The sequence below is a fragment of the Myxine glutinosa genome, chromosome 11 (assembly GCF_964187855.1).
Source record: "Myxine glutinosa chromosome 11, kmMyxGlut1.1, whole genome shotgun sequence".
NCBI classification, from domain to species: domain Eukaryota; kingdom Metazoa; phylum Chordata; class Myxini; order Myxiniformes; family Myxinidae; genus Myxine; species Myxine glutinosa.
In genome coordinates this window covers 23,421,002-23,448,637 of record NC_136271.1, presented here as the reverse complement: position 1 = coordinate 23,448,637, position 27,636 = coordinate 23,421,002, and the positions used below count along the sequence as shown (strand labels likewise).

Sequence of the window (27,636 nt, the reverse complement as noted above, 5' to 3'; positions counted from 1 at the left end):
TCCACTCACGGTCAGTGTGTCGCCTTTGTTGGGATCCTGTCTTCGCCTCTCCTATGTAGCTGGAATTCCCACGGCAGTGTCTTGTTCCTCATATGTAGCTGCCACCTGCACTCTTGACCCCATCCCCTCCAGCTTTGTCAAAGCCTCCCTCCCTGCTCTCTCTCCACTTATCATTGCAACAATAAACTCCTCCCTGTCTACAGGCATCGTCCCACCTTCCCTCAAAATTGCTGCTGTTACCCCCATTCTAAAAAAACCTGGTCTAAACCCTGACACCCTAAACAACTTCAGACCCATCTCCAACCTACCCTTTCTGTCAAAAGTTTTGGAACGCGCTGTAGCCACTCAACTCAAACATCATCTCTCTGCCAATAACTTGTATGAAACATTCCAATCCGGATTCCGCTCCAACCACAGTACTGAAACTGCTCTCCTCAAAATCACCAACGACCTTCTCCTCTCCTCTGACGCTGGCAACCTCAACATTCTCGTCCTCCTCGACCTCAGCGCTGCCTTTGACACCATCGATCACACTATCCTCCTCACCCGACTTGAATCCACCTTTAACGTCACCGGCACTGCCCTCTCTTGGATTAAATCATACCTCTCTGACAGATGCCAGTTCATCTCCATCAATAACTGCAAATCCCCCACTGCTCCCCTCCCCCAAGGTGTCCCCCAAGGTTCAGTTCTTGGCCCCCTCCTCTTCATCCTTTACCTGTCCCCGCTCGGTCACTTAATCCGCCGTCATGGTCTCCAATTCCACTGCTTCGCCGATGACATCCAGCTTTTCATCTCCACCAAGTCCGTCTCCACCGACACCCACTCTATCCTGACAAACTGCATCACTGAAATAAAATCCTGGCTTCAAATCAACTTCCTCAAGCTTAACTGTGATAAATCTGAAATAATCATCATTGGCCCAAAAACGCTCACAAAATCCACCCATAACTTTGCCCTCAACATCGACGGTATCCCAGTATCCACCTCCCCTCACATCCGGAATCTTGGCGTCATCTTTGACCAAACCCTTTCCTTCGACAAATACACTAAACAGATCACAAAGTCAGCCTTCTTTCACCTGAAAAACATTGCCCGTCTCCGCTCATCCCTCTCCTCCACGGCTGCAGAAACCCTCATCCACGCCTTCATCACCTCCCGTCTGGACTACTGCAATAGCCTCCTCTATGGTTCACCCTCAAAAATCACCAATAAACTCCAATACATTCAGAACTCCGCTGCCCGTCTACTCACTCATTCCCGGACCCGTGACCACATCACCCCCGTCCTTTACAAGCTTCACTGGCTCCCCATCCCCCAGAGAATCCAGTACAAAATCCTCCTCTTGACATACAAAGCCCTCCATAACCTGGCCCCATCCTACCTGGCTGACCTCCTCTCCAGACACACTCCCACCCGCAACCTCCGCTCTGCTGGTACCAACCTCCTGACCCCCTCCATCCGGACCAAATTCAGAGCCTGGGGGGACAGGGCCTTCTCCATCGCTGCTCCCACCCTCTGGAACTCACTACCTCACACCATCAGAGACTCCTCCTCACTCACCACATTCAAAACATCACTAAAGACCCACCTGTTCAACGCTGCATTCAACATTCAACCCACAGCATTTAACCCCTGACTATCTCTTCTCCTTCTCCCTCCTTTTGCTTTAAATATTTCCCTATTGATTCTTGTCTTGTCTTTTTGATTCTTGTCTTATATATATGCCGTATATCGCTGCTGTTTGTTTTCTTGATTCTTGTCTTTTTGCAATTGTTGTTTTCATGTATTGTTATGCATTATGTTTTCCACTCTGTCAAAGCGCCTTTGGGCTTCTGGAAAAGCGCTATACAAAATAAATGAATTATTATTATTATTATTATTATTACTAGGGCATTGCCCGTACTATATCTATATCTAAAATTATATCCCCCCCCCTCTATTTACATGAAATGGTTTGGTCCAAAGCGAACGGCTTGCGAGTACGGTGACAATCCCCCCCCTCTATTTACATGCAATGGTTTGGTCCAAAGCGAACGGCTTCCGGAGTTTGGTAAAGAAATCGCCATCGCGTGCACAAACGCGCAGGAAAGCGAATGAATCGCAAATTCGGTTTTATTAGTTTTAAAACATAGTTTAACGCCAACATAGTTTGCAAACGTGAAATAAATGAATACGCTGTCAAATGTGCCATCCGAGGCAGAGTGTGTCCTCCACGTTCGGCACACGCGATCGTTCGCTGCTCTCTGATTGGTTGAATCGTTTTTTGGACATAGCTCGGTAAGTAATTGTCCGATTAATATGAAACCTTGAAAAGGCACATCCTCGGGTCCCCAGCAATATACCTGGCAAGTTAAAAGTATATCGGACCCGTGGTTGTCGAGAAACAGCGGTCACAGACAAACAAACGTACAGACGTACAGACAGAGATTACTGGAATTATAGATAGATTATATATTTCAGTTACTTAACAGATGCCATGGATAACTCCGTTTTATGCCATTTAGGCATAAAGTGGAGACTGGACCAAAGACTCTACCTTGGGGGAATTCTAGCTTTCATTAGGAGAAGAGAGGACAGGATTTTGATCTGCCGACTGCACCATATCCCAATGACGGGGCTGGAATGGCAACAGCAGCAGCTTCCTTCTCTGCTGAGCTGGAAAGGGTCAGATGATGGTCCAACATGTGGAATATTCCATTTTATCCAGGAAAATCTCATTCTCTCACACTGTCTCTCCAGAAGCGTCACCTCACAGACCAACCAAAACATTTCCACAATGAACCACTGGAAGAGAGAGGTTTAGTCTCTTTACCTTCTGGGCTTCAAAATCAGCTACGACCTTTCCTGGACAGACTATGTATCCAACGTGACCTCCAAGGCCGGCCGCAGAATGAGCATCCTCTGTTTTGCCAAGTCTTTGCTTGGAAAATCTTAACTTTTTCACAATTCACAACCTAGAATGTCCTTGTCCACAGCACAATGGAATATTGCTCTGCACTATGGGCAAGTGCCATGGGTTTTCACCCCTCTCTCTCCTGGATGTTGTGGAATCCACAGCTGAGTATCATTATCATCTCGTACCAAGAAGCTCAAGCACAAGGCCTGCTGCTCTCCCAAAACAGACAGGTGTGTCGCTTCTTTTTTTTAACACCTCTATTTTGGTCCTGCTCTCTGTGCTCTATTAACCCTCCAACCCTCCTTAGTTCTCCAAGGATGCATACATTCTTCCAGTAACCACTCTTCGTTAAACTACCAAAATCTAGATTTACTGTCGATTTCCACTCATTTGTATCTCTTTTCTCCCGCTTGTGTAACCACATTGCTGATGCGGTGCAATCCCACTCCCCTCCAGGGATTCAAGGTGGCAGTACACGACCATCTCATGTCAACCTTCGTCTCTCCACCCGCAATGTTTGTTCAACATTTGCCCTGCCTCACCAAAGCTCTCTTACTCACAGATCACAATGTTCCTCCCTTCTCTTCTCTCCTCCTTTCTTTCATCATTACCCTGCACTCGCGAAGCGAAAAGCGGGGTTAAGCATTCAGTTGCGTATGTGTGCCGTGTCTGCATTTTAAAAATTAATTTTCTCGGCAACCATTGGTCTGATTGACACGAAATTTTCACCATAGGAGCACCTCCTCCTGTAGAATATTTTAATGATTATTATGACGTCATAGGTCACGTGGTACAGGCGCCATCTTGGAAAAAACGAAAAATGTTGCACCTCTATATCTCCAAAACCGCTGCATGGAAAAAATTGAAACATGGCTCATTGTAAAGAACTCCATATGGGGAATAGGTGTTGCTAATGATGACGTCATTGGTGCCATAATTATGACATCATAATTCGACAGGGACAATGTTTAGTCTGATTAGTTTGAAATGTATTGAGCGTGATCTATGCAACAATTATATTAGAGAATATAAATTTATGATGTCATTGCTCACGTGGTCGGGCAGCCATATTGGATCAAAGAAAAAAAAATGTTCAAAAACAGAAGAGTTGGCTCGCAACAAGTTGACTGTGCAGGGTAAGTATTCTATGAATACCATCCAGTTAATTTATGAATTCCTTTGCTTGGTACATCCACATGTTGTTCCCCTAGGTTACATTCTTCCCTGAGTCACATTACTTTCCTGCTCTTCCATGACCATAGACTTTGTACACAAAACAAAAATCTGTTTACAACCTGAGAAGACAGCATGCTGGACACCTTACATATCTGGCAATGTACTAAACAACGATCCGACAATCGACCACAAGGTGGGCATGCAAATCAAGAAGGTCAGAGCTGCAGGTTGCCATCTCTATGTCTATATGTTTTCACCCCTGTCTGTTTATTTATCTGTGAGCAGGATATCTCAAGAAGTCGTGGACAGATTCGGATGCATTTGGTGGACATGTTGGGTGTGTGACAAAAACAAAATGATTAGACTTTGGTGAAGATCGTAATACGGATCCAGATACTTTAATTTTTTAAAGTGATTCTTCACCATTGAGAGGTAGATCTAATGACTATATATAGCACAATATCTCAAAAAGTTGTGGACGGATTCAGACTAAACTTGGTGGATGAGTTGCGTAGGTGACAAGAACAAGCCGATTGAAATTTGAAGATACAGATGCAGCCTATCAGTGGGATACAAAACATAAACTGTTCAGCCTAGCGGAGGTATGCGCTCTACCAAGTGCCGTTCTAGTTCTGTGATGTCAAGGAATCACCAATTATTGAATTACAAAAATGCAGCCTTCCAAATATAAAGCATCCATGACTTTTAAAAACCGTTCGGAATGTCACCCACCTTGCCAACCAATGCTGACGTTCTATTGCTAGCTGTCGCACACCCTCAGCCTGCTGTCCAGCCTCCAGTGCTCGCAAAGCCGTGCGCCACGCAGGATTGCTGGCCGGACCACACCGCAGGCCACCCCTCCCACCAGCCGCAGCTGCCAGAAGATCTGCTTGGCAGGCGAGCGCACGAGCTAGCACACCTGGTGCCACTGTTTTGCTTGCCACTGTCAGCAAGAGAAGAAAACAGTGAGTAGCATATGCATAAGAAAACCAATCAGCATTCCAATGGAAGGTGACTTGCTTTTCAAAAGTTATGTTATCATTAACCAAAAAGTCATCTCATCAAATGATGTCATTTTTATTGAATTTATCGTATATTTATGACACTGATACCTGCAAACAATAATCCAATCTGTTAGAGAACTATCAACTGTGGCCACATGATGAATATAAAGAAAAGCTAGAGCGAAGTCGATGGTGTGTCATCACAAATCCTCACGCTTCCCACTGAAAGCAAAGTTAAAAGATGGAAAACAGTTCCACCAAGAATGACCCAATATAAAATTTTGAGATTAACATTTTTCAGGTTTTGATCCCTATAACCCCAATTCCCTACCCCATGGGGCATGAACCGGGGGTCAAATCCAAAAAATCGTTACATATTTCACACATCCCCAATGTTGATTGCATATGCAAGTTTCATATTCAAATGTTAAACAATGTGCCTGTAAAAATTGCATTTTTTAGTATTCGACCTTTTTACCTCACCCAAGCGGACGGGGCCAAAAGTGGTACTGCTCTCGCACCTTCTTGCCATGTGGTGATTATAACTACCAACTTTGGTTAATTTCTGCATAACTGTTTAGAAAGAGATCGTTCGTCCATCCATCATGCTTACTGACAGACAGACAACAAACAGACAGGCAGGCAGACAGAGCCAATTACAATACCTCTCCGTTTTTTTTCAAAAAGTGTGAGGATAATAACCATCATACACCAGCAGCTGTGGATTCATCATTTAAGTGGTGATTGAAGGTTTATTTAAACCTGAAAAATTGTTACAACCCCCATAAGTTGTTGCACAACTCCTTTTAACAATGTGGATGCTGATTTATAGATCACTTTACTGATGGAGTTTCAGTGACAAGATCATCAGAAAAGTATTTTTCATTAAGTGAGATAACATTCACCTCAAATAGCTTTAGAACTGTTGTATTTACGCAGCGCAAGTATATTAAGGACTTAAAGCATATCAATGTGTCTATTTTCATGACATCACACCATCGCCATCATAATGATGTCAAACTCAGAGCATAATGCAGAAATCAAAATAAAAAAATAAAACAGTAGGATCCTGTCATTTTACCAGCAAATGTTACATCCACAGCAAATACGAGGAAAAATCACAATATCCGTGATCTAACATACAAGTTAACACCATATACAAATGTGCATCGTTTACTATACATTGTAAATGAAGCAAATTCATGATGTCGATTTGTGTTGGTAAGGTATTTTTGGATTGAGCCTTTGAAAAGTCATGTATGTTCAACAAAATCAACAACGTTAAAACACAAATCACAAAGAGGTACAGAGTGGAGGTTGTGGGATTATGAAGGGTTAAAGAATAAATAAAACAAGAAATAGCAATCAGATTGCAGACCGCCGCCAGGACATTTTTAGTGGTTTTTAAGGCTTTTAATGTTAAAACGGACATGGCGACCGAACCATGTGACCAATGACGTCATCTTTTTTTTTTCTCCACCAATTTATTCCTCGATGACGCTCAAGATATTTCGTCTTGATCGGATGAAGTTTTGTACTTGTCAAATTATGACGTCATAATGGAGGCACCTATGACATCATCATTAACATTTGTTATTCCCCATGGAGAGTTCTTTACAATGAGCCATGTCTCAATTTTTTTCTCTGCAGTGCTTTCGGAGATATAGAGATGCAAAGATTTTCGGTTTTTCCAAGATTGCGCCCATACCACGTGACGTATGACATAATAATTATCATTAAAAAATATACAGGAAAGAATCATGAAAACATGCACCTATGGTGAAAATTTCCTGTCAATCGGACCAATTGTTGCAGAGAAAATCATATTTATTCTGTGCGGACAAACAAACAGACAAACAAACAAACGCTAACTAACAACGCTAAGAAAGATTCTGACCAAGCATCCAATTTTCCCACACATATAATTGCCACTCTCTTTCCGTCAATGCTTTGGGGCACTCACTACCAACCATAGGAACACCAACGGCCTGAACACGAGAGGGTCTTCGTCTTCCTCCAATGGGGAGACAAATCCGTGCCCGCTATTACAAACACCACTGGGGGTGTAAAAACACAATTATATAAATGAACAGGATTATAAGTAATTAATTGACATATTTTTTTTTTTTTTTTTTTTTTTTTTTTTTTTTTTTTTTTTTTTTTTTTTTTTTTTTTTTTTTTTTTTTTTTTTTTTTTTTTTTTTTTTTTGTATACAATATCGAGGCTCGTGAAAGAGCGAACATTAATCACACAGAAAGACAAACCGACACATAAAACATATAACATAGGGAGCGGTGGACAAGATGGGGAGAGAGGGGGAAGGACACAAACACAACATTTGAGAGCAGGGACCGAGAGACATGGAGACATCGAGAGATCTGAGAGAGGGCGAGGGCTTTGGGGGGGGGGGGGCGTGGGAAGGGGGCAGTGGGAGAGGTATAAAACATATGGACACTGCCAGGACTTCCAGGAAAGAAGTTGGAATTTCAAACAAGGTGGATCTGGGGTGAATTAGCGGGGGTAGAAAAGATCAAGGTTTTGGATGGGGGAAGATAAGAGATGGTGGTGAACAGCTGTTTTAAAGACCTGGAGGGAGGAGTGGGATTGAAGGGAGTGAGGGAGTTTGTTCCAGAGGCGGGAGAAAAGAGGAATGAAAGAGTGAAGGTGAGCGGAGAGCCGAGATTTCGGCAGTTTAACCATCAGAGGGTTGCTGGCAGATCTTGTGCGACCTGTAGGAATATTTGGGGGACAGAGCACAGAGAGAGCTGGGGGTGCAAGGCCGGAGAGGAGTCGGTAGAAGACAGAAAGACCACCTACCTGCCTGCGGTGAGTGAGTGAAAGGCCCTCAGAGATAGCTTCATCGCGGGAGATTCCAATAATTCTGAAAGCTTTGGTTTCAACAGCGTGAAGCCGAGCTAGGTGTGAGGCAGGAGCACCGGCCCATAGGGGAGAACAGTATTCCATTGAGCTGCGGATGAAAGCCTTGTATGTGGTGAGGAGCTCAGGTGTGCCGAGGAAGGACTTCGCACGACGGAGGATGCCCAGTCGGCGACTGGCTTTGGAGGCCAGCTTGGAAATGTGGTTTTCCCAAGAAAGATCATGGCAGATAGTGAGACCCAAAATCTTGAGCGACAGAACTTCTTGGAGAGGATTGTTGAGAAAGTAGATGGGAGGGTTGTCCAGTCGATCTTTTCGGAGAGACATAGTAAGAGTGTGAGATTTGTCAGGATTGAAAGACATGTTCCACTTGTTTGACCAGTCTGTGATTTTGTCCAGGTCTTCAGAGAGTGAGGAGGCAGCAGACTGCCGATCTGAGGGAAGAGGAATGGAGCGGCAGAGAGTGGAGTCATCAGCAAAGAGATAGAGAGGATTTTCGAGAGAGTCAGAGAGATCATTGATGAAGACCAGAAAAAGCACGGGGCCCAGAACACTGCCTTGGGGAACTCCAGCCTGAACAGGAAGAGGAGATGAGAGAAACCCATTCAGGGCCACACGTTGACGACGACTAGAGAGGAAGTCCGCCAGCCATGCGTGGAGATTTCCATGGATACCAAAGGAGGAGAGTTTGGTGAGCAAAGCGGGGTGCCAGACCGTGTCGAAGGCACGTGATATGTCGAGGGAGACAGCTCTAATTTCCTGTTTGGCATTGAGGACCTCCATCCATTGTTGAGACAGCAGAAGCAGCATGTCCAGAGTAGAGTGACCTGGTCTGAAACCAAATTGATGATCAGAGATCAAGCCATTGGAGAAGAGGAAAGATTTCATATCAGAAGCAATGATGGATTCCATGACTTTGCTGATAATTGGGAGAAGGCTGATTGGTCTGTAATTGCTAGGATCTGTTTTTGCACCTTTTTTGTGCAAAGCGGTGATGTTGGCTGATTTCCAAGCAGATGGCAGTTGACCTTGAGCAAAAGAGAGGGTGAAGAGAACAGAGAGAGGGTGAGATAGAGCAGCAGAGCAGGATTTTAGGACCCGTGGGCTGATGCCGTCGGGTCCAGTTGCAGAATCAGAGTCGAGGGTTGACAGAAACTTTTCCACCTTGTCAGGAGGAAAGGACACGGAGTCCAGGAGCAGCAGGGTACGACTGGGTATGGTGGGTACAGAGAGGGATGGGTTTGGGACACAAGATTTAGAGGCAAACACAGAGTTGAGGCATTCAGCTTTTTCACGTGCGGAGTCAGCTGTGTAGCCGTTTGAGGTAAGGGAGGGGATGGAGGGGGAACAAACACCAGAAACGGATTTGACCAGACGCCACCAGGATTTGGAAGAGGGAGACAGATAAGAGAGTTCGGTCTTGAGAACGGAGAGATATTGTTTCCTGGCTCTCCTGAGGGTGGACACACACTTGTTTCGGGCTTTGTGAAAGGAAATGAGATTTCCTTCCGTTGGATTTGCTTTCCAGGAGACGAAGGCAAGTTGTTTCTGGGCAACAGCCTCACCACAAGATTCCGTGTACCATGGACGGGAGGAAGGGTATGACAACTGAAGACGAGATGGGATAAATCTGTGCATGAGAGAGAGCAATTTACTTTGGAAGAATTCCCAGGATGAGTTGATGTCAGAGGTGGTAGAGATGGGAGACCAGTCCAGATGATTGATGGCTGCTTGAAGACCGTGCCAGTTGGCCTGAGTGAAATGCCAGACTCGTCGACGCTGAGCAGGCTCCCTGAGGATGGTCAGAGAGATGTCCACTTTAACAAGGACATGATCAGATGATCCGATCGGAGCAGAAGAAGAGCAGCAGACATTTTCAGGGAAGTTAGTCATAACCAAGTCCAGAAGAGAAGATGTTCCGTTGACTGAGATCCGGGTCGGGAAATTGACAGATTGTGTCAGTCCCAGTGAGTCGCAGAAGTCCTTTGCTGAGGAGCCATGGCTGGTGAGAGAGGTACCCACACCCAGCCAACTGGCATGATGACAGTTGAAATCACCACATATGAGGAAGAGAGAGTTGGGATGAGTAGATAGAAGTTGGTCCATATCATCAGACAGCGAGATGTAGATGGAGTCATCACTGTTTGGTGGACGGTACAACACACATATGAACAAGAGGTGGGAGCGAAGGGGAAGCCGTAGCCAGAGGTATTCCTGGGGGTGAGGTGGAGAGAGTGCAGTGCAGGGCGAGTGAGGAAGAGAGTTTTTGATAAAGATAGCAACCCCGCCTCCAGGACGAGGCTCAGGTCTATCATACCGGAGGAGGGAGTAGCCCGGGAGAGATACTATGGAATCAGAGACATCATAAAGGAGGAAAGTTTCTGTTAAGCAGATCACGTCTGGTTTGACAGAAGCAACCTGTATGGAGAGATCAGTTAAGTTTGAACGAAGGCCCCGGATGTTTGAGGTCCATACCGTTAATGAAGAGGAAGGGGGAGCATCAGATACAGAACAGGGGGGAGGAGGGGTAGGGTAAGATGTGGAAGAGGTGGAAGAGGTAGGGAGAGCTGTTGAAGGTGTGTCAGAGATTTCAGAATAGCTCGGAGAAAGGGAAGGATGGGGCGGACAAAAGTTTTGATGGTGATTGGGTGAGCCACAATGAGGTGTTATTTGAGGAGGGGGAAGAGCGAGGCAGAAGGTTGGGGGAGATGGAGGTGAGAGTTTGAAGGGGGAAGAAGCGGGGAGGACGCTTTGAGGAGGGGGAGTGAGCGGGGGGAAATTGAGAAGCAATGAGGGTGGGGAGATTTGAAGGGGAGGGGTGAGGGGGGAGTTTGGGAGGGAAGGGACAAGGGGAGGGATTTGAAAGGGATGGGATATGGGGGAGATTTGGAGGGGAGGGGTGAGGCAGGAGTCTAGGAGGGGAGGGGCGAGGGGGCGTCTTGGCGGGGAGGGGTGAGGGAGTAGTTTAGGAGGGAGGGGGCAAGGGGGGAGATTTGAAAGGGATGGGTGATGGGGAAGATTTGGAGGGGAGGGGTGATGGGGAAGATTTGGAGGGGAGGGGTTATGGGGAAGATTTGGAGGGGAGGGGTGAGATTGGATTTTTGAAAGTGTACGATTTATGGGAAACGAACATTTATTGCAAAATGAGTTTCTTGTGACCTTCGAGTTAAAAATACGTTTAAGGACGCTGGATGGAGGATGGAGTGCAGGAGAGTTTAGGGAATGTAGAACAAAGGCACTATAGGAGATGGATATTTTTTTTGGGATGAATTGATTTGGTGAGCAAGTCGAAAGCAGCCTTTTAAAGAAGAAGAAGAAAAAGGTGTTATAAAATATGACGGAATACATAACTTGAGGGGAAAGTGTAAACATTGAAGGTTAATGAGTGAAAACTATCTGGGGAAATGGGGGAGAAACACGTGGTCGAAGAACGAACGAACGAATAAGAATGAATAAACGAATGAGAACAGAGAAGGAAATGTTTTTTTTTTTTTTTGAGTTGAGATTTACACAAGGAAGTAGGCTATGGGTGAAAAGACTGGGAATACAGAGAACGAAAGTTATTGGATCACAAACGACGGACCACTGAGAGAAAAACAAAGCCTCAAGGTTGTACAGTGCACACTGTACAAGGCCTTGCTCGCGACACGGCAAACAGACGATCAATTTATGAAAGATAAACACCGAGAAACAACCAAAGTTGCACACAATAACTTCACACACCGAAAGATAAATACAGTTTCGACAAAATACAATTGTGAACAGACTTAACTTCGAAAAACGTGGAGACCGTGTGGGGCTTCGAAAATCCCTGCCGCCGTCTCCAAGATCTCGCGAGAGGACATATGTGGGAAAATATATATGTTGAGCGAAGACCCTCTCGTACGCACGCACACACACACACACACACACACACACACACACACACACACACACACACACACACACACACACACACACACACACACACACACACACCAGCTGAAGACGTACCATCATCCAGAGTCTCCAGCATTTCATTCATGCCACCATAAGAGAGCGCAGCACGCAGTGTCGGTAATAAGCTGTGTGGCACACAGTCTTCCAGTCCTGCCGCGATAGTTGCTCTCGTGGATTTCACAAAGACCTCACGCAGAGCCATACAGGCCAATCTGCTGTTCACCCTGCCAAGGATCTCTTTGAGAGGAAGCCGCCAAGCCGACTGCCATTGAGCAAGTTTGTGGTGTTGTGGTTTTTCAGCCGTCAATGACTCCAGGAACCACACAATGGCATCGAGAGTAGCAGGGCCACTGGGCAACAATACTGGGAAAAGCCGAGCAGTCCAGAGCGAGCGTTCCACATCCCCCATGCTCCACAGGTCTGCTTCACTGAAGAGATCCATGAAAGGGAATAGCTCAAACACTATCTGCAAATGTCAATTGTCATGACATCACACAACACTATTGTGCAGGGTATTTTTTATCCGAACACAAATAAATAAATAAATAAATAAATAAAAGCAGGGGGAGGAGAATGGGGTGGGGGCGGTGGAGGAGGAAAGATATTAGAATCGCCTCCATCTGTCTGTTATGCTATCTCCTCCTTAATTGTTTTGTGGGAATTCACCAAACTTGGCAGTTGTGATCACCACACAGCACGTAAGTGCAAAAGCAGTTTCATTTTTGGCTATCTATTTTTTGACTGTCTGTCTAGGCCATAACTTTGTCACCATTTGAGCTTTTGTCATCAAATTTTCAACAAGCCTTTATTATGACAATATGGAAAACACTAATTAATAATTGGGCGAAAATGTCAAAGGACAAAGTCATGGTGACTATAATGATCCCTTATTAGCTCCGCCCACAACACGTCAAGCATGAGATGTCTGTTTTTTTTTTTAATGGATTCCGTGTTTATTTATTTGCCATTGAGTTTCAGTGTGTCTGTGCAAGCTACAACATTTTTACTAATTGAGCTTTTGTCATAAAATCTCCAACAAACCTTTATTATGAGAACATGGAGAACACTAATGAATAAAAGTACAATTGCTTTTTAACTGTTGGTTTCGTCAAATTTAGTTCAAGTACAAAACGGACGCGGATGGGCTTCGCATTTTGAGATGCTTTCTAGTTTTAGGTTTTTTTATTTAGGGGAGAGTTGTTGGTTGTATATTGGGATTGTTGAGTGTTAATTGGATTCACGTTTGTTTGTGGTTAGTAGAGTGATTGTTGATTTACAGTAGTTGGCGAGATGGTGATTCTGTTAAGTGTGAGCCAGTGTTGGAATTGTTTTACGTATTGTCGGAGTAAGTGAGTGGTTGTATTTATGGTATTGTCTTCTGTTGATATGGAAAGGTCATCTGCATAAGTAAGGAATTGTCAAATGAGGAGGAGGTTCTGGAATGTCATGCATAAAGAGGTTAAAAAGTGCTGGGGAACGGTAACTCCCTGTGGGAGACTGTTTGGGATGTTTTTATATGATAAAAAGGTGTTCTTGATTGGAACACGTGCTTTCCTGGAAGAAAAAAAGTTTGAGATCCAAAGTTTGTTGTGATGATATTTTGTACGCGTGTGTGTCTAGGTACAGTGTCAAAAGCTTTGTCAATGTCGAAGGTAGTCTGGGGGATTTGGGGTTGTGAAGTCCATCTGAAATGAATTGCATTAAGGTGGTGAGATAAGTAGTTGTGGTTTGGAGAATGAGGGTTGGTGACGAGCTAGATGAGGATGAGAGTTAATATGAGAGAGAGAGAATGAAGTGCTCAAGTACTTTGCTGTACAACGGAGCAATGATATGGGGTGCAAAGAGGCAAGATGGTTGGGATCCTTGTTCAGTTTTAGAATGGGATTGATTGCAATCTGTTTCCATATACATGGGATAATATCGTGACGCCATGAATAGTTGAATATGTTTGTTAGTGCTTGGAGGTCGTGTGTACCAAGAAGTTTTAAGTGTAAATTGAACACAAGATCTGGGCCTGTTAGGGATAAGTTTTTACGTTTTCTAATGGTGTCTGATATTTGTTCTAAAGTAAAAGGAGGAACTTCATCACTGTTTAATTGGGTTAAATCACTTACATTTAATTTAATTATATGTCTGTTGTCTCTGCAAGTGTGTCTCCAGGTTGTCTGTGAGTAACATTTTATGAGGAGGTCAGCTTGCTCTTTGTTAAGTAGGAATGGTGTTTGCTGTATGTGTTAGTGCTTTATGGGTTGGGGTTGGGGTAAAGCTGGACATGTGAATGTTTTAAATTGTTTGCCAAAGTTGTTTGGATTTAGTTTTAAAGTTTAAAGATTCGATATATTGTTGCCAGTTTTGTTGCTTTTGTCGTTTTATTTGCTGGATGATGTTGTTATGAAGAATGCAGATTTGTTCTAATTTTTCACGTGAAGGGGGGCAGGTTGTGTTTTTATGAAGTGGCTCTCTTGTATGAATGAGGTGCTTGATTTCTGCAGAATAGCAAAGTTAGGGTTGAATATTTTTGTGCAACTTTGTGGTATGTCTGTTACTACAGCAGTGGCTCGTGTTTAAGGTGCATGTTCGCTCTTGCACGCCATCGCGCTCATCATTTTTTTTTTGTCCAGGAGCATTATTGATCACGCATCTGGGAACATATTTGTGTGACTGTGTATTCCTGTATTTAGAAAAAGTAAAATTTAAATCATGCATATTGGTCACGTTCACAACTGAAATGTAGCGACAATTGGTATAGAAAATCCCCCTTTTCCACTTCCGTATGCATGAGCAGTCAGCTATTTATATTGTGGCTACTTTTGATTTGCATACTAATTTTCCCACAAAGGCAAATAATGTGCATGTTTATGCATATTGAAGTATACTGGCAAAGCGCAATGTGGGATACGTAAGCACCGTACAGTCAACTCGAGTAATTGCAAAACCATCTCACAAAAAAAAGCAGGACAACGATATTGGCAAGAATGATCACTCGCAAAAACAAACAAAACCAGGAAGCCATTTACTGCTCTCACAGATTATTTTTTTTAAACACGAGTATCTGCTACAGGTGGTAAGGATGTTGTTAAAATGTTTGATAGCTGCATCAAGTGTGAAATTCTAAGATGGTAAAGTTTGATAACATCGTTTCTGTGTCTGGAGGAAATACATCCTGGCGGAGGATATGTATTCATCGTGGGACTACCAGAAGATGGCGAATGCCTGATGAGGAAGAACTCTACACTTCAAACCTCCTCCGACTTCCCGGGTCTTCGGACTATGGTGTCAATTTGCACCTGCTTTATGAAAGTTTTCTCCGAAAGGTACACAAGGTTGTGCGTTCGAAATACACAGCTTGCATTAATGTAAGCAGATTTTGTACACTTTCAATATAATCTTCCTTACACGAGCTAGTAGTGCTGTAAGACAAACCAAAAGTGCCAAAAAATTTGCTCTTTCTTTTTCTTTGGTTGGCTTAGTGGTTAGGGTGCCGGCTTGGGATCCTAGGATCCTGGGTTCGAATCCTGGTCGATCGCTGAATTAACACCAGGGTGGTTGACTCAGTCTGTCATCCTTCCGAGGTGGCAAATTGAGTACCAGTTCATTGGTAATTCCCTGTGTGTCGCAAGAGGCGACTAACAGGGTTGGCGGCAGGAAGGGCATCCGGCCATAAAACATTGCTTCAAAAAGGGGACCACAGTGCCCGAAAAAGGCCAACCCCTGTTCCGCGGGGAATAATGGCCTCTAAAGGTGGTTCGTTTTCTTTGGTTAATCGAAAATGCAGGAAAGAAAAACTTGTTCCCAACTTTCATACATCATTTCATCAAACACCTAATCCTCTCGGCTCTGATGACGTGAACATGGGGATGGTGAGGAACGTCACAGATTTGACAGACTGGGTTGAGTAGACAGGTAGGATTAATTGTTTAATTTTTCTGGGAGCAGAGGTGAGGCAAGTTCTAAAAACGGTGCTGCAAGATGAGCAACAAGGCAGACTTCTGAAAGAGGGAGAGTAGAGGAGTATGACATTATGTAAGAAAAGCGAGTGATGAAGGATCTTGGTAGCAACTAATGAATGGAAGATGGAAGTGGACCAAAGGTCAAGAGATATCTAGGCTTTTAGAAAGTCGAGAGCCAGGCATATCTTGGGCAAACATATTGTTGTCAAATGAGGAAAAGCCAGTAGTGAACATATGTTGGAGCTTGCAGAACCGTAGAAAGAAAACACGCAGGTAGCAGGTGAGTTCAAAATGAATTGATATAGTGATTTGCTTCTGAAATGTGAAGGTTAGAGCCTGGTAGTGGAAGGCCTGTTGCTATTCATACTTGGAGTGCCAGACTGCAGAGATAAGAACCTGACGCAGCTCAGAGTTCCACATCAAGGAAGCCTTGTGGATTTGGAAGATTTACTGGAAATAGTTTGTATGGACACACCGGCAGTCAGAGGTGAGGACTGCTCAGGTCGATGTTGCTGCTGGTCCACCTTCTGCTGTGAGTGATCATATCAGAGAATCCTCGACAGAGGATGTGGCTGCTGGTTACGCTTATGATGCTTTGACTTTCCTTCCATTACATCACCTGTTGAATCAATATTACCTTATTCACTGTGATCTTCTCAGACATTCTTTTTCTGTGAGGAAATACATGTGCAATAATGATGGTAAATAAATGTTATGGAAGTAACTGAACATTTGTTTACCAATTACAACGACTGTATTTGCTTATTTTACCAATCCGTGATTTTATCGCTTCTTCTTTTTCAAGGCATAGTCAAAACAAACAAACAAACAAACAGAAAAACACCATCCACGCCATGATACTGACTGACCGGATGCCAGTGTGGAGGATAAACTCCTGCCACGGCCGGTTGAGGAAAGTAGCACCCGGCGCATCAAATGATACCTGAAACAGCAATGCAAATGATTAATGCAAGAACAAAGCAGAGTCAACTTGCATCGGTTTGAGTATTTCCTTTCTCAGCGATGATGTGTGCTGCTCATTAGTGAGAGCAATAGGATGAAGCTGGTCATCTTGAGTGATGAGGAATTAGGAATACGTCAATCAACATGTCATCTTTAATCCGTGTGGTTTTATAGTTGGGGTAGTGATGCAGCTAGTGACTGCATGCAGTGAGTGTTTTGAAAGGTCGACAAATGAAATCCCGTCAACAATTGGTGAACATCTGCATCGTGATCGATTTATAAATTTGTGGACATTTGGCTGCAGTGTTGGGAAGTATAACATTTCAAACCACACAAATGATTGTGCATGGTAAGACATATACAGACCTGTAATGAATCATTGGTGCCCAACATAATGTAAAGCTTCTGGGTTGACCCACCGATGCACACACTGCAACACTGAATGGTGATGCTGGCCAGATTGAGGCCACTCAATGAATCACAGGCCTCTGGGCCCAATCCAGAAAGCATGCAGTGATGTCCAACTTTTATGGCACCCTATGGTAAAGTAAGGTACATGACTAAAACGTTTGAATATGAAACTATTACTTTTTAACAATCTACCCTTAAAAGTATTCCTTATCATGTTATCAGAAGAACAAGCTTTCCTTTACAAAATCGAGCTTCATGGAAGAGCAAGATGACAAAGTATGAACAGACACAAAGAGCAGCATGGTAAAAGTTAGACACAAAAATGAAGGGACTGAATGAGAAGGAAATGAGAAGGCAAAGAGGAGGGAGAGGAGGAACAATCTACAAGCTTTAACGATTGGATGAGGAAGGGTTAATGGGTATAATAAAGATTGTGGATAATAATGGGGGATGACATGAGATGGCGACACACCGCCTGCTTGAAGCCCTTGACGAAAGGGTGGATAGAACAACCTCTGGAAGGTGTTTACATAGATGTCAAGAAAATTCCAATGCAGGATTTTTGAAAAAGGGGAATTCAATGTTGGAAATGCTCAATTAACAACTAATCAGCTCGTATACCTCTGAAAAAAAAATTAACTGTAGTGACAGGGGAAACCATTTCGACTAAAATAACGACATAAAAGATGAAATGGAGAGAGTGGGGTTTAAAGTCGAGAGGCGAGTGTTCCTGATGCAGCAGGAGGAGGACAAGTTGAGAGGGGTCGAGAGGAGAATGTGCCCTCGGTTACGAGGTCTGATGATGGGACTTCCCATCCCAAGATTCCAAGGCTTATATTAATTCCGGTATCAGTGTAAGGGTTGTGTACATCTAACATAGTGAAGATGAAGTTCAATCAAAATAAATATCTTACTGCTCTTTAAGAAATTAACATTTTAAAACCCACTCTATTAAGCAAAGGGTGGTTGATGCGTTTTAGACTTTTGAGTGATCAGTGTATGCATAAATATACATTTTTAAACTTGAATTTCATTGAAAATAAGTTTTTCGGTCTTCTTTTCATTTTTTTAAATATTTTTTTTTCGGTCACCCAAAATTTGACTTCAGGTACCGGAAAAAAATACAATAAGTGTGTGCCCTAGAAAAGAAAAGGTTAATGTCGAGCCTTAGTGGATGGAATATAAAGATAGAAACCAATAACTTTATAGACACTCGGAGTGAACAAACCTGCGACACTTTTTATTTATTTATTTATTTATTTTGGATACAACATCGAGGATCGTTTAAGAGCTAGCACATCAAACACATATTAGCACATAAAACACAACAAACATAAACAGACACGTAAAACAATAAGGGGATGGGGAGACAAGATGGGAAGAGAGAGGGAAGTACACAAGCACAACAGTGGAGAACAGGGACATCAGGAGATCTGTTTGAAGGGAGGGGGCTTTGGGGGGGGGGGGGAGGAGGGAGGGGTACACGGTACAAAACAAATTGACACTACAAGGAATTTCAGGAATGAAGTCAGGGATTGAAAGATGTGGATTTGGGGTGAATTAACGGGGGTAGAAAAGATCAAGGTTTGGGATGGGGGAAGAGAGGAGATGGTGGTGAACAGCTGTTTTAAAGACCTGGAGGGAGGAGTGGGATTGAAGAGAGTGTGGGAGTTTGTTCCAGAGGCGGAAAAAAAGAGGAATGAAAGAGTGATGGTGAGCAGAGAGTCTTGATTTTGGCAGTTTCACCAGGAAATGGTTGCAGGCAGTTCTTGTGCGACCTGCAGGAATATTTGGGGGACAGAGCACAGACAGAGCTGGGGGAGCAAGGCCAGAGAGGAGTCGGTAGAAGACAGAAAGACCACCAACCTGCCTGCGGTGAGAGAGTGAAAGGCCCTCAGAATCAGCTTCATCGCGGGAGATTCCAATGATCCTGAAAGCTTTGGCTTCTACAGTGTGAAGCCGAGCTAGGTGTGAGGCAGGAGCACCAGCCCTGAGGGGAGAGCAGTATTCCATTGAGCTATGCATGAAAGCCTTGCATGTGGTGAGGAGCTCAGGTGTGCCAAGGAAGGACTTCGCACGACGGAGGATGTCCAGTTGGCGACTGGTTTTGGAGGCCAGATTGGAAATGTGGTTTTCCCAGGAAAGATCATGGCAGATAGTGAGACCCAAAAGCTTGAGTGACAGAACTTCTTGGAGAGGCTTTAATTATACACGTTGTGGAAACTGCAAGTTAACAAAGGGATGCTTTCGTTATGCAAGAATTTCTTCACAACAATCAATTCAAAACAAAACTGTTCTTTTCCAAGCTGGTTGCAACATCATGGTAAAACTTGTAAATTGATTTATATCAATGAGGCAAAGAAAGTGCTATAGAGAGCAAGAAACCTTCAGTTCCAATAGGAATTTTACCTCAAGTTGGCAATGTAGCACAGCACTTCCCTCCTCAACATGCAGGCCTGGACCAACAATGCTGTTCAGCACCACACTTCCTGGGCTCACCCATGCTTCGGCCTACGTTCAAAGAACAGATAATAGGTGTCAATGTCGCTTTAAACTCTGTTAATTGCCACAGCTTCTTAAAATGCTAAATGAATCTACAGATGACGAGTCCTTGGCCTGACAATTCAAGTGGAAAAGTAAAACAAGGATGATGATTCCCTTATTAAATGGTTCAAAAAAGAAAAGAAAAAAGATTGATGAAGAAAAGTTAATTTAATTCATTATTAAAATGTGGAAACAAAATAAGCCGTTTTGTTAAAGGACAATCAACGACTATGTTCGGCCTCCGACTCATTAATCATGCCTTATATTAACATCTACTAGCAACAGTACCCGCCCTATGGGCGGGGCTTCAATTGGGAGGCCTAAATGAAAAGGTAAGATATCAGAAATTGAAGGCTTTTTTTTATTTTAAACGATTCATATAAACATCCGTTAAATCATATCACATGCAAATCATCAAAATCTAAATAGTATCTTACTATAATTCACCAAATATCCCACAGTGATCGATACATTATGATCGTGGTGATCGTGATCGTGAATCGTGATCGATAATCGTGTTCACAATCGCTATGTCGTATGTACTCCCGATACGTGTTTCCTTCAGTTGAAATGGGTTAGAATTCTCTCAAGCAGGGATTCAACCCGTGTCCTTATAAAAGGTCTTTGTCCGAGGTCACCGAGTTCGATCGGTGCAGCGATCGGTGCAGCCGTTTGTGCGGCACCCGGGAAAACAACATCGTCACAATGAAAACATCGTCACAATGAACGTTATGCGAACGCGAATGTTATGTGGGAGTCCAAACCTGAGAATGCTGGAGACCAAAGCTGAAATTGGAAAAACTAAATGGCCTATTTTACTCCTGGAGATCCCAGGATTATCCACCCAAAATATCGTTGCGATCGGTTCAGCAGTTTTTACGGTACCTTCGAACGGACAAACAGACAGACAGACGGACATTTGGTGAAGTATAGTAAGATATATGTAGCCACTCCGATCGGTAGACAAAATCTAACAACAAACTTCAAAAGGAACCTGGATTCTTTTTCAACTAGCCGAAACCCGTGGAACATCCACGGAAGGGAGGATGTGGTGTATGGATAGAGTGTACCATTATGGATGGCATAGGGGAGCGCTCATGGGATCTTCTTCTTCCGTTAAGCTCCAATTTTTTCTCTTTAAGTTAAGTCCAATCAGTCCTTTCTGCTCGAAGTGCTCAGGCCATGCCTTCCCGCTCTCATACTTTTATTTCCGTTCGGTGTAGAAAGAGATCGACATATCGTTCGTCTGTTTTCAGCTCGTTATCTTTAAGCTTCCTTACGTCTCGCCACCTGCTACACCTCTCTGAGTTACGAGGATTTATGCAACGCACCCCGAGTATCGCAACGTCACTCCATTTAACTTTATTAAAATGACGATAAAGTCGTTTCCTTATATATCCTAATTTAAAATGTTCAAGGGAATAAAAAGACCATTTGGTTCACACCACCCATGTTCACACCACTCGACTGTCCAATCAGCGGACGGCTCGCTTCGCTTTCGCCCAGCAGACACCAATACGATGGCGTCGTATCGGCAGTTAATTGGATGCTTTTGGGCCCCAACGTCGGCTAATTCAGATTTTTCGAGTATGGCTGTACGTGATAAACAAAGAGCGCGGTTCGTAGATCGTAACTCCATTAGTGCCGTGGGCATCGGGTCACTGGGTGCGGCGTAAAAGGGATAACAAAGTCGAGTCCTTACGCTATTATTATATAGATGTGTATTATTTCACAGATACGGTACAAAAAAAGGTTTTCCAAAGAGGGTGGCCGTCCTTGCTGATAATGAAGCATACTGGGTAAAAATTGTCAGGTTGGGAATACATTTGTGACCACTTGTATAACTGGGTCAGGTATGACCACTTGTATTTCATCATCCACTTGATTTTTCAGAAAGAAAAAAAAAATTCATTTTGCATTTTGTCAAAACAAAATGATTAATTAAATAAATTAATGTGTCAATGACTTCTTGCACCAGGGTCTAAAAATTCACGAATAAAATGAAATCAAATCACAAGAGAAATGCTGTATTACACATATTTACTGCACACACTGCCATCAACTGCGCTGTACCGCAATGTGAGAGTGGGCAAGAGGATCATGGTCAAAGGCCTTGGGAATAGCGAAGATCTTTGCAGAAAGCAAGATGGACAGAAGGGGAGAGGCCGCTGGCTGCAAGTAGAGATGCTGAGCCCCAGGAACATACACTGTGGCAGACGTAAAAGACGTTTTACATTTCATATGTAAAAGACGTATCCTGCTCATTGCTTTGGAGATACTACAGCACAGAATTTCATTACAAGTTAGTTGCACCGAGAAAACGAGAAGCAAACAAAACAGAATAAACCTACTCATCGTGAGTGCCATTCCACGCAGGTTTTGGCTAAGAACTTTCCGGGCCTGTACCCCGATTACCATCTCGGTAGAACATCTGTTTCCAAGCCGACCAGCTACAAACTCTTCCTCTGAGACAGCTGTTGCCATGGCAAGCAAGATGTCAAAGAAAAGGGAAAGCTGCAGAAGAAAATACACCATAGTCTTACAATAGTTTTCCACTACAAATACCAAAAATAGAGCTAAACAAAACTTTAAAGTACATGCATCACCAAGTACAAATGGCACTGGATAAAAGTTCAACAGAGAGTTGAGGTCTTCAAGCCACACTTTACATTCCGTGGATGTTCCTCGGCTCCCTGCTCTGAATTATAGCGATATAAGCTCGCGCGCGCAGCTGAGGGGAATGACGAGGAGCTTAAAGCTTTTAATAAACCAAACGGGGTTATTCCCGAACAAACAACACGCAGGAAAAATGAATTTAATAATAACTATGTACAATGAGGTAAACAAGGGTGAAATAAATCCGATTAAAACTAAGGTGCATCACTCCCAGTCACAAGCACAGATGGGATGAGGGACACAACCGGGCGACTTATCTCTGGTGGCAGCGGGGGATGGGAGGATTGGCACGGAGCTCGTGATGAGGAGATGGGCAGGGATGAGAAGACAACAGGACGACAAAAAGGTGATAAGGATTCGGGCAGGACGATCAACAGGCAATCGGGGAGGATGAAGACAGCACCAGGACCGAGGCAGACTGACAGGATGGCCTCCTTACAATTCTCCTCCTTCCAATTGTCCTCGCAACTCCTTCAGTTCTCTTCACAAATGCTCTTCTCTGCCCACTCTCAATTCTTCTCACCAAACAATCTTGATTGTCATCACTATCATGAGAGCTTCTCTGTCTTCTGTTCCCGCTCAATTCTCCTCACATAACCCACAGCCCTGGCTCCTCCCACGTCTCCTTTGACAACTCTCCACCCCTCCTCCAGGCGTTGAGCATGTGCAGGGGACGATTAGAGATCAACCCCCCTCTCTCCTTGACTAGCAGAATCCCATGGATCTCTGCTTCGATTTTCTGGGCTGTTGAGAACATTGTTCTGAAGAAATGTCACCCGGCACGCCCGATGGATGTTTACATGAGGTTTTACACACGTTTCCTTAACTTTAAACTCTATCTTATCACAAACACGACCCTCGTATCATGCACATTCAAACACAACACTTAAGCTAACAGATCCCTACTTTCTTGCATCAAGATTGGCTTCCTACTCGCATGTGGTCCATACTATTCTACACAGTTCTATCTCCTCTAAGGCAATCTCTAACCTTCCCCCAGAGCCTCCGCTGGGTATGTGGGTGGCCCCCAGCAAACCTCATGTGGGGGACCCTTTCTATTGGAGGGCTAATAAGTAACAATATAGTGACAGATTTTCAGGCGAAGAATCGATTTATACCTCGGTTCCGGAGGGGTTAGCGAAGTATTAGAATGACCAGCTCTGTCTGTCTCTGTCTCTGCGTGTATTTGTCTTTCCACACCATCGTGGGTAATGTATGGTTATATCTCGGCTATGCCTGTACCCATTGTAACCAAACTCGATGGGACAGTAGTGTGGGTCAAGCAGAGTGTGATATGTGGCCAACAATGAACTAAGTCCCATGTCATTCGCTGTTCATTATTTGCCAGGATAGCTTATGTGGGCCTAATGCTGAGTATGTTAAGAATGAAGATAACGCTGACTGACGTCCTAAATGTACTTCCTCAGGATGGAGGAAATGACGTAAAATCGAGTAAATGATTCACAGTAAATTTCATTCGATTTACTTTGCGGTCGTTTGAAAGCTTTTTAACAAGTAATAAAAACTTCTTTTTTTTTTATGAAAAAGGATGTCGGGATGTTACTGTGAAAAAATATGGAAACAAGAAGAAATCAAAACTGCAAGCAGTGATGCCCCGGGGACCAAGACGCCCCATTCTGATTGGACAAGTGTGCAACGTCCTTGACAACGGCAGCCCGGACCCAATTATGCAAAGTTTGAACTGAATTGATCCCAAAATGAAGGAGGTGCATTTTAGAAGTTTTTCATGAAATCCAATATGGCTGCAATGCCACATGACGTCATCCAGAGGATATACAGTCACGTGAAAAAGTAAGTACACCCCATGTAAAGTTTTGACTTTTTCAACATATTTCAACATACAGCTATTTGATCTTCATTTCAACAATATTGATAGATAAAGGTGATATAATATAACAAATATCATGAAACATTTACATTTTGTAGTCCATTGTATAATTTATATAAACATAAATGCAAATTTCGCATGTGGAAAAAGTAAGTATATATCAAATATCAATCAAAATATGTAAATAATAACAAAGTGCAGAAATATCTCGTGCCATAAAAGCTAGTAAGTTTAATCGTTGATTAGTTCTTCATGATTACACTGCTCAATCTTCCCTAAAGATATTTTTAAAAGAACATAAAACAAATATACATGTCATGACAGCATCTAAGTTTAGGTTTGTCATTGGTGCTAACGCGAATCTTTGGACTTGATCATTTTATGCATGGTGTGGAAGGAAAATTTAACCTGAAACACTTTCCGAATTAATTCTGAAATCTAATGATGCGAAACTTATATTTTAAACCAAACTAGCTGCGAAAATGCCACAAACAATTATGTTACATTACTTATCCTTCTTTATAATCGATATGAATGAAGTTAATTAGGAATTAGTACTTATTACTATTAGTGTATATATATATATATTTCATATAAACTTGGACTGCATATGTGGGTTAAAGGGACAAAATAAATAATGAACGAGAACGGCACTCAGTAGAGAACAAACCTCCGCCTGGTTAGTCATATCACTCAATGGTGAATAATCACTTTAAAAATTTAATAATCGTCATATCCGAATCCATATTCAGATCTTCACCAAAATTGAATCGATTCTTCCTCGTCACACACACAACCTGTCCACCAAGTTTCATCCAAATCCGTCCACAACTTTTTGAGATATCCTGCTATGTATCGTTTTTGGCCCGATCTCCCAATGGTAAAGAATCACTTTAAAAACATTATAGTAGCTGGATCCGAATCCGGATCTTGACCAAAATCTAATCATTTCGTCCATGTCACATGCCCTACCTCTCTGCCAAATTTCATCCGAATCTGTCCACAACGTTTTGAGATATCTCGTTCACAAACAGACAAACAAACAGACAGGGGTGAAAACATAACCTCCATCCACCTTCGGTGGCGGAGGTAAATAGACGGAGGCGCCACGATGACTGTGGGAGAGGTAGGGAAAATGTCACCTGGCCTTGGGAGGGGGCATGTTGCACGACACTTGCACCACGAGACATAAACAAACCTTCGGTTTGAGTGGAAGGATGGTGTGAGGGAGTACGAAAGAGAGAGATATCAATCAGGGATTGTCCTGAGTTCCGGCAAAACCCCTCTCACTTTGACGTCTTGCTTCATCTACCCATTCTCATACGTTTTCCCTTGATTGTCATGGTGCATTGCTGACGCAAGATGTCACCTCGAAAACAGATAGGATGGCTCATGACCCATATTTCCCTACCATACACCTGCACATTTACATCCGATACCATTGTGTGAAAATCCTATATAAGAGTGAGTTTGAGCCATTCATTCAGAGATTTCGGAGATTGTTCCTGTGTACTGGTTTGCTGTGTTACTGTACTCTTGTAATTGCTGATCTTTCGTAATTGCTTTGATTTCTGATAAACTCTCCAAGCCATTAAAATACTTCATATTCGACCCACAGTGGACATTGATTCTATCCACGTCAATGGCTTGAATTGTTGTTGACCAGTTTTAATAAATGCATATAAAGATTCAAAAGAAGAACAACGATATGGATCTGGATGGGAATAAACGCTGTTGTACTAACCCAGATAAAGCTCAGCTACATATGTGTACTGAACGACAGGTGCTGCTGAATCTGAGTTTATAGCATTGTGTGGAGCAATGGATACACAAAGAGTGCACACACTCGCATTAGGGTGCATCAAACGCCCCATGATTTTCAAAAAGTTGTTGTATTTTAATGTCTATTCCCTCAAATGTTACACTTGTTGGTAGAAGTATGTATGCAAAAAATAGATGAAATCAGAGGTGGTCCTGGGTGGCCACCGGCCACTTTTATATATTTAGGGCCATTTAGGGCCACAGCTAAACTACTTTACAAGATAATGTAAAATTAACTACAAGATAATGTAAAATTAACCATTATACCTATATACAAAAGTAAAGTCCTACTTTTACTAAATGCCTAATATCAAACAGTTAAAACAACCTTACATGTCAATGTAAAATTAACCAAAATCGTTCTTCATATTACAAAGTTGTAGTACAGTGTTGTAGTATTGTACTTTCATTGATTAAAAGTTTGAAAATGTATTAAGCACAACGCCAATGTCACTACTCCAACTTTGCTCGTTTCCGCAAATTTGGCCTCGCTTTGCGGTCACATTCAACCACTTGAAGAAGATTTTGGAAGTGGTCTTCTCTTCTTGCAGTTGAGACAAAATCAGTTGCGAGCTTTACTGCTCTCTCCGCAGGGTCATTCACAACATTAAGCCCATCCACAATGGACTTGGCTGCCTTGAAGTGCTCATTGTTCTGCCAAGTGTCAACATCCTCTGTTAGGAAGGTCATATCTAGGTGAAGAAGGTTTACTGTAAACCACGAGTCCTCGTTCACAAGATCAGCCAGGGTTGTCGCTTCTGTAATTTTTGGAAATGACGGTTTGCCATATCCAGAACCGTAGCGGTGTTTTGGAGTGCTTGGCATTTCATCTGGTTGTATGGCCAGTAACACATCTGCAAGGGCACGACGATCCTTTTGAGGAATTGCATTGCTGAACAGTGCCAAAACAACCAGTTCTGGGGTTAAATACCACAAATGTCTATCAAAGGCTTTCACAGCGCTGACTGAAATGGTTGAGTTGACAGCTTTATAGTTGAGCAGAGTCTTGTAAAAGCACAAATCAAACCATGGGGCATTTGAAGCAGACTGACATATGAGCCACCAATCACAATAAATATAAACAACAAAAACAACAAACTCCTTCAGTTTTTTCTGTTGATGTTGTGTTGTTACAGTTCCTCGAGGTAGTAGAGAAATTTGCTCTTCAAGTAGGCATATTTTGATGGAATAAAGAATCTTTGACATCCACCTTGCTTTATGCATGGCCCCTGGTCTGTGGAGTGTTCCTTGTTTTGTGACATCATCATCGAGGACTACCTGGCAGAGTTGTGCCATTTCCTTGTAGTCTTCCCTACAGTATGAAGCGCTTGTGCGGATTGTGCTTAAAACCTTGTTTTTGCAGGATAAAAGCAGCTGTTGTGCATAGTCATTGTACATGGAAATGTCAATTTTGGTTAAACTTTCATTCTTTGCATGCGATATGCGTTCCCAATTCTTCTGGAATTTTTGGAACAAAGATACTTCTGGAGACTTTGATGCCTCAATTTTGAGAACGTCAAACACATG

General features: G+C 43.0%; 1 protein-coding gene across 5 annotated transcripts in view; it reads right to left on the bottom strand.

Annotated features, from left to right (window-relative positions):
* The window catches only part of FCSK (fucose kinase), an 86,200-nt gene that overhangs the window by 28,060 nt on the left and 30,504 nt on the right, over positions 1-27,636 (bottom strand). For all 5 annotated transcript variants that reach the window (XR_013624922.1, XR_013624923.1, XR_013624924.1 and 2 more), the window contains exons 13-19: positions 22,115-22,277; positions 21,837-21,970; positions 19,629-19,730; positions 17,175-17,345; positions 16,715-16,788; positions 11,950-12,323; positions 4,808-5,018 (exon numbers count right to left, since the gene is read on the bottom strand). Coding sequence is in view for 2 of the 5 variants with exons in the window: in XM_068130329.2 (XP_067986430.2) it covers positions 4,808-5,018; positions 11,950-12,323; positions 16,715-16,788; positions 17,175-17,345; positions 19,629-19,730; positions 21,837-21,970; positions 22,115-22,277 (1,229 nt within the window). In the remaining 3 variants the exon portion in view is untranslated. The remainder of the gene's footprint in view (positions 1-4,807; positions 5,019-11,949; positions 12,324-16,714; positions 16,789-17,174; positions 17,346-19,628; positions 19,731-21,836; positions 21,971-22,114; positions 22,278-27,636) is intronic.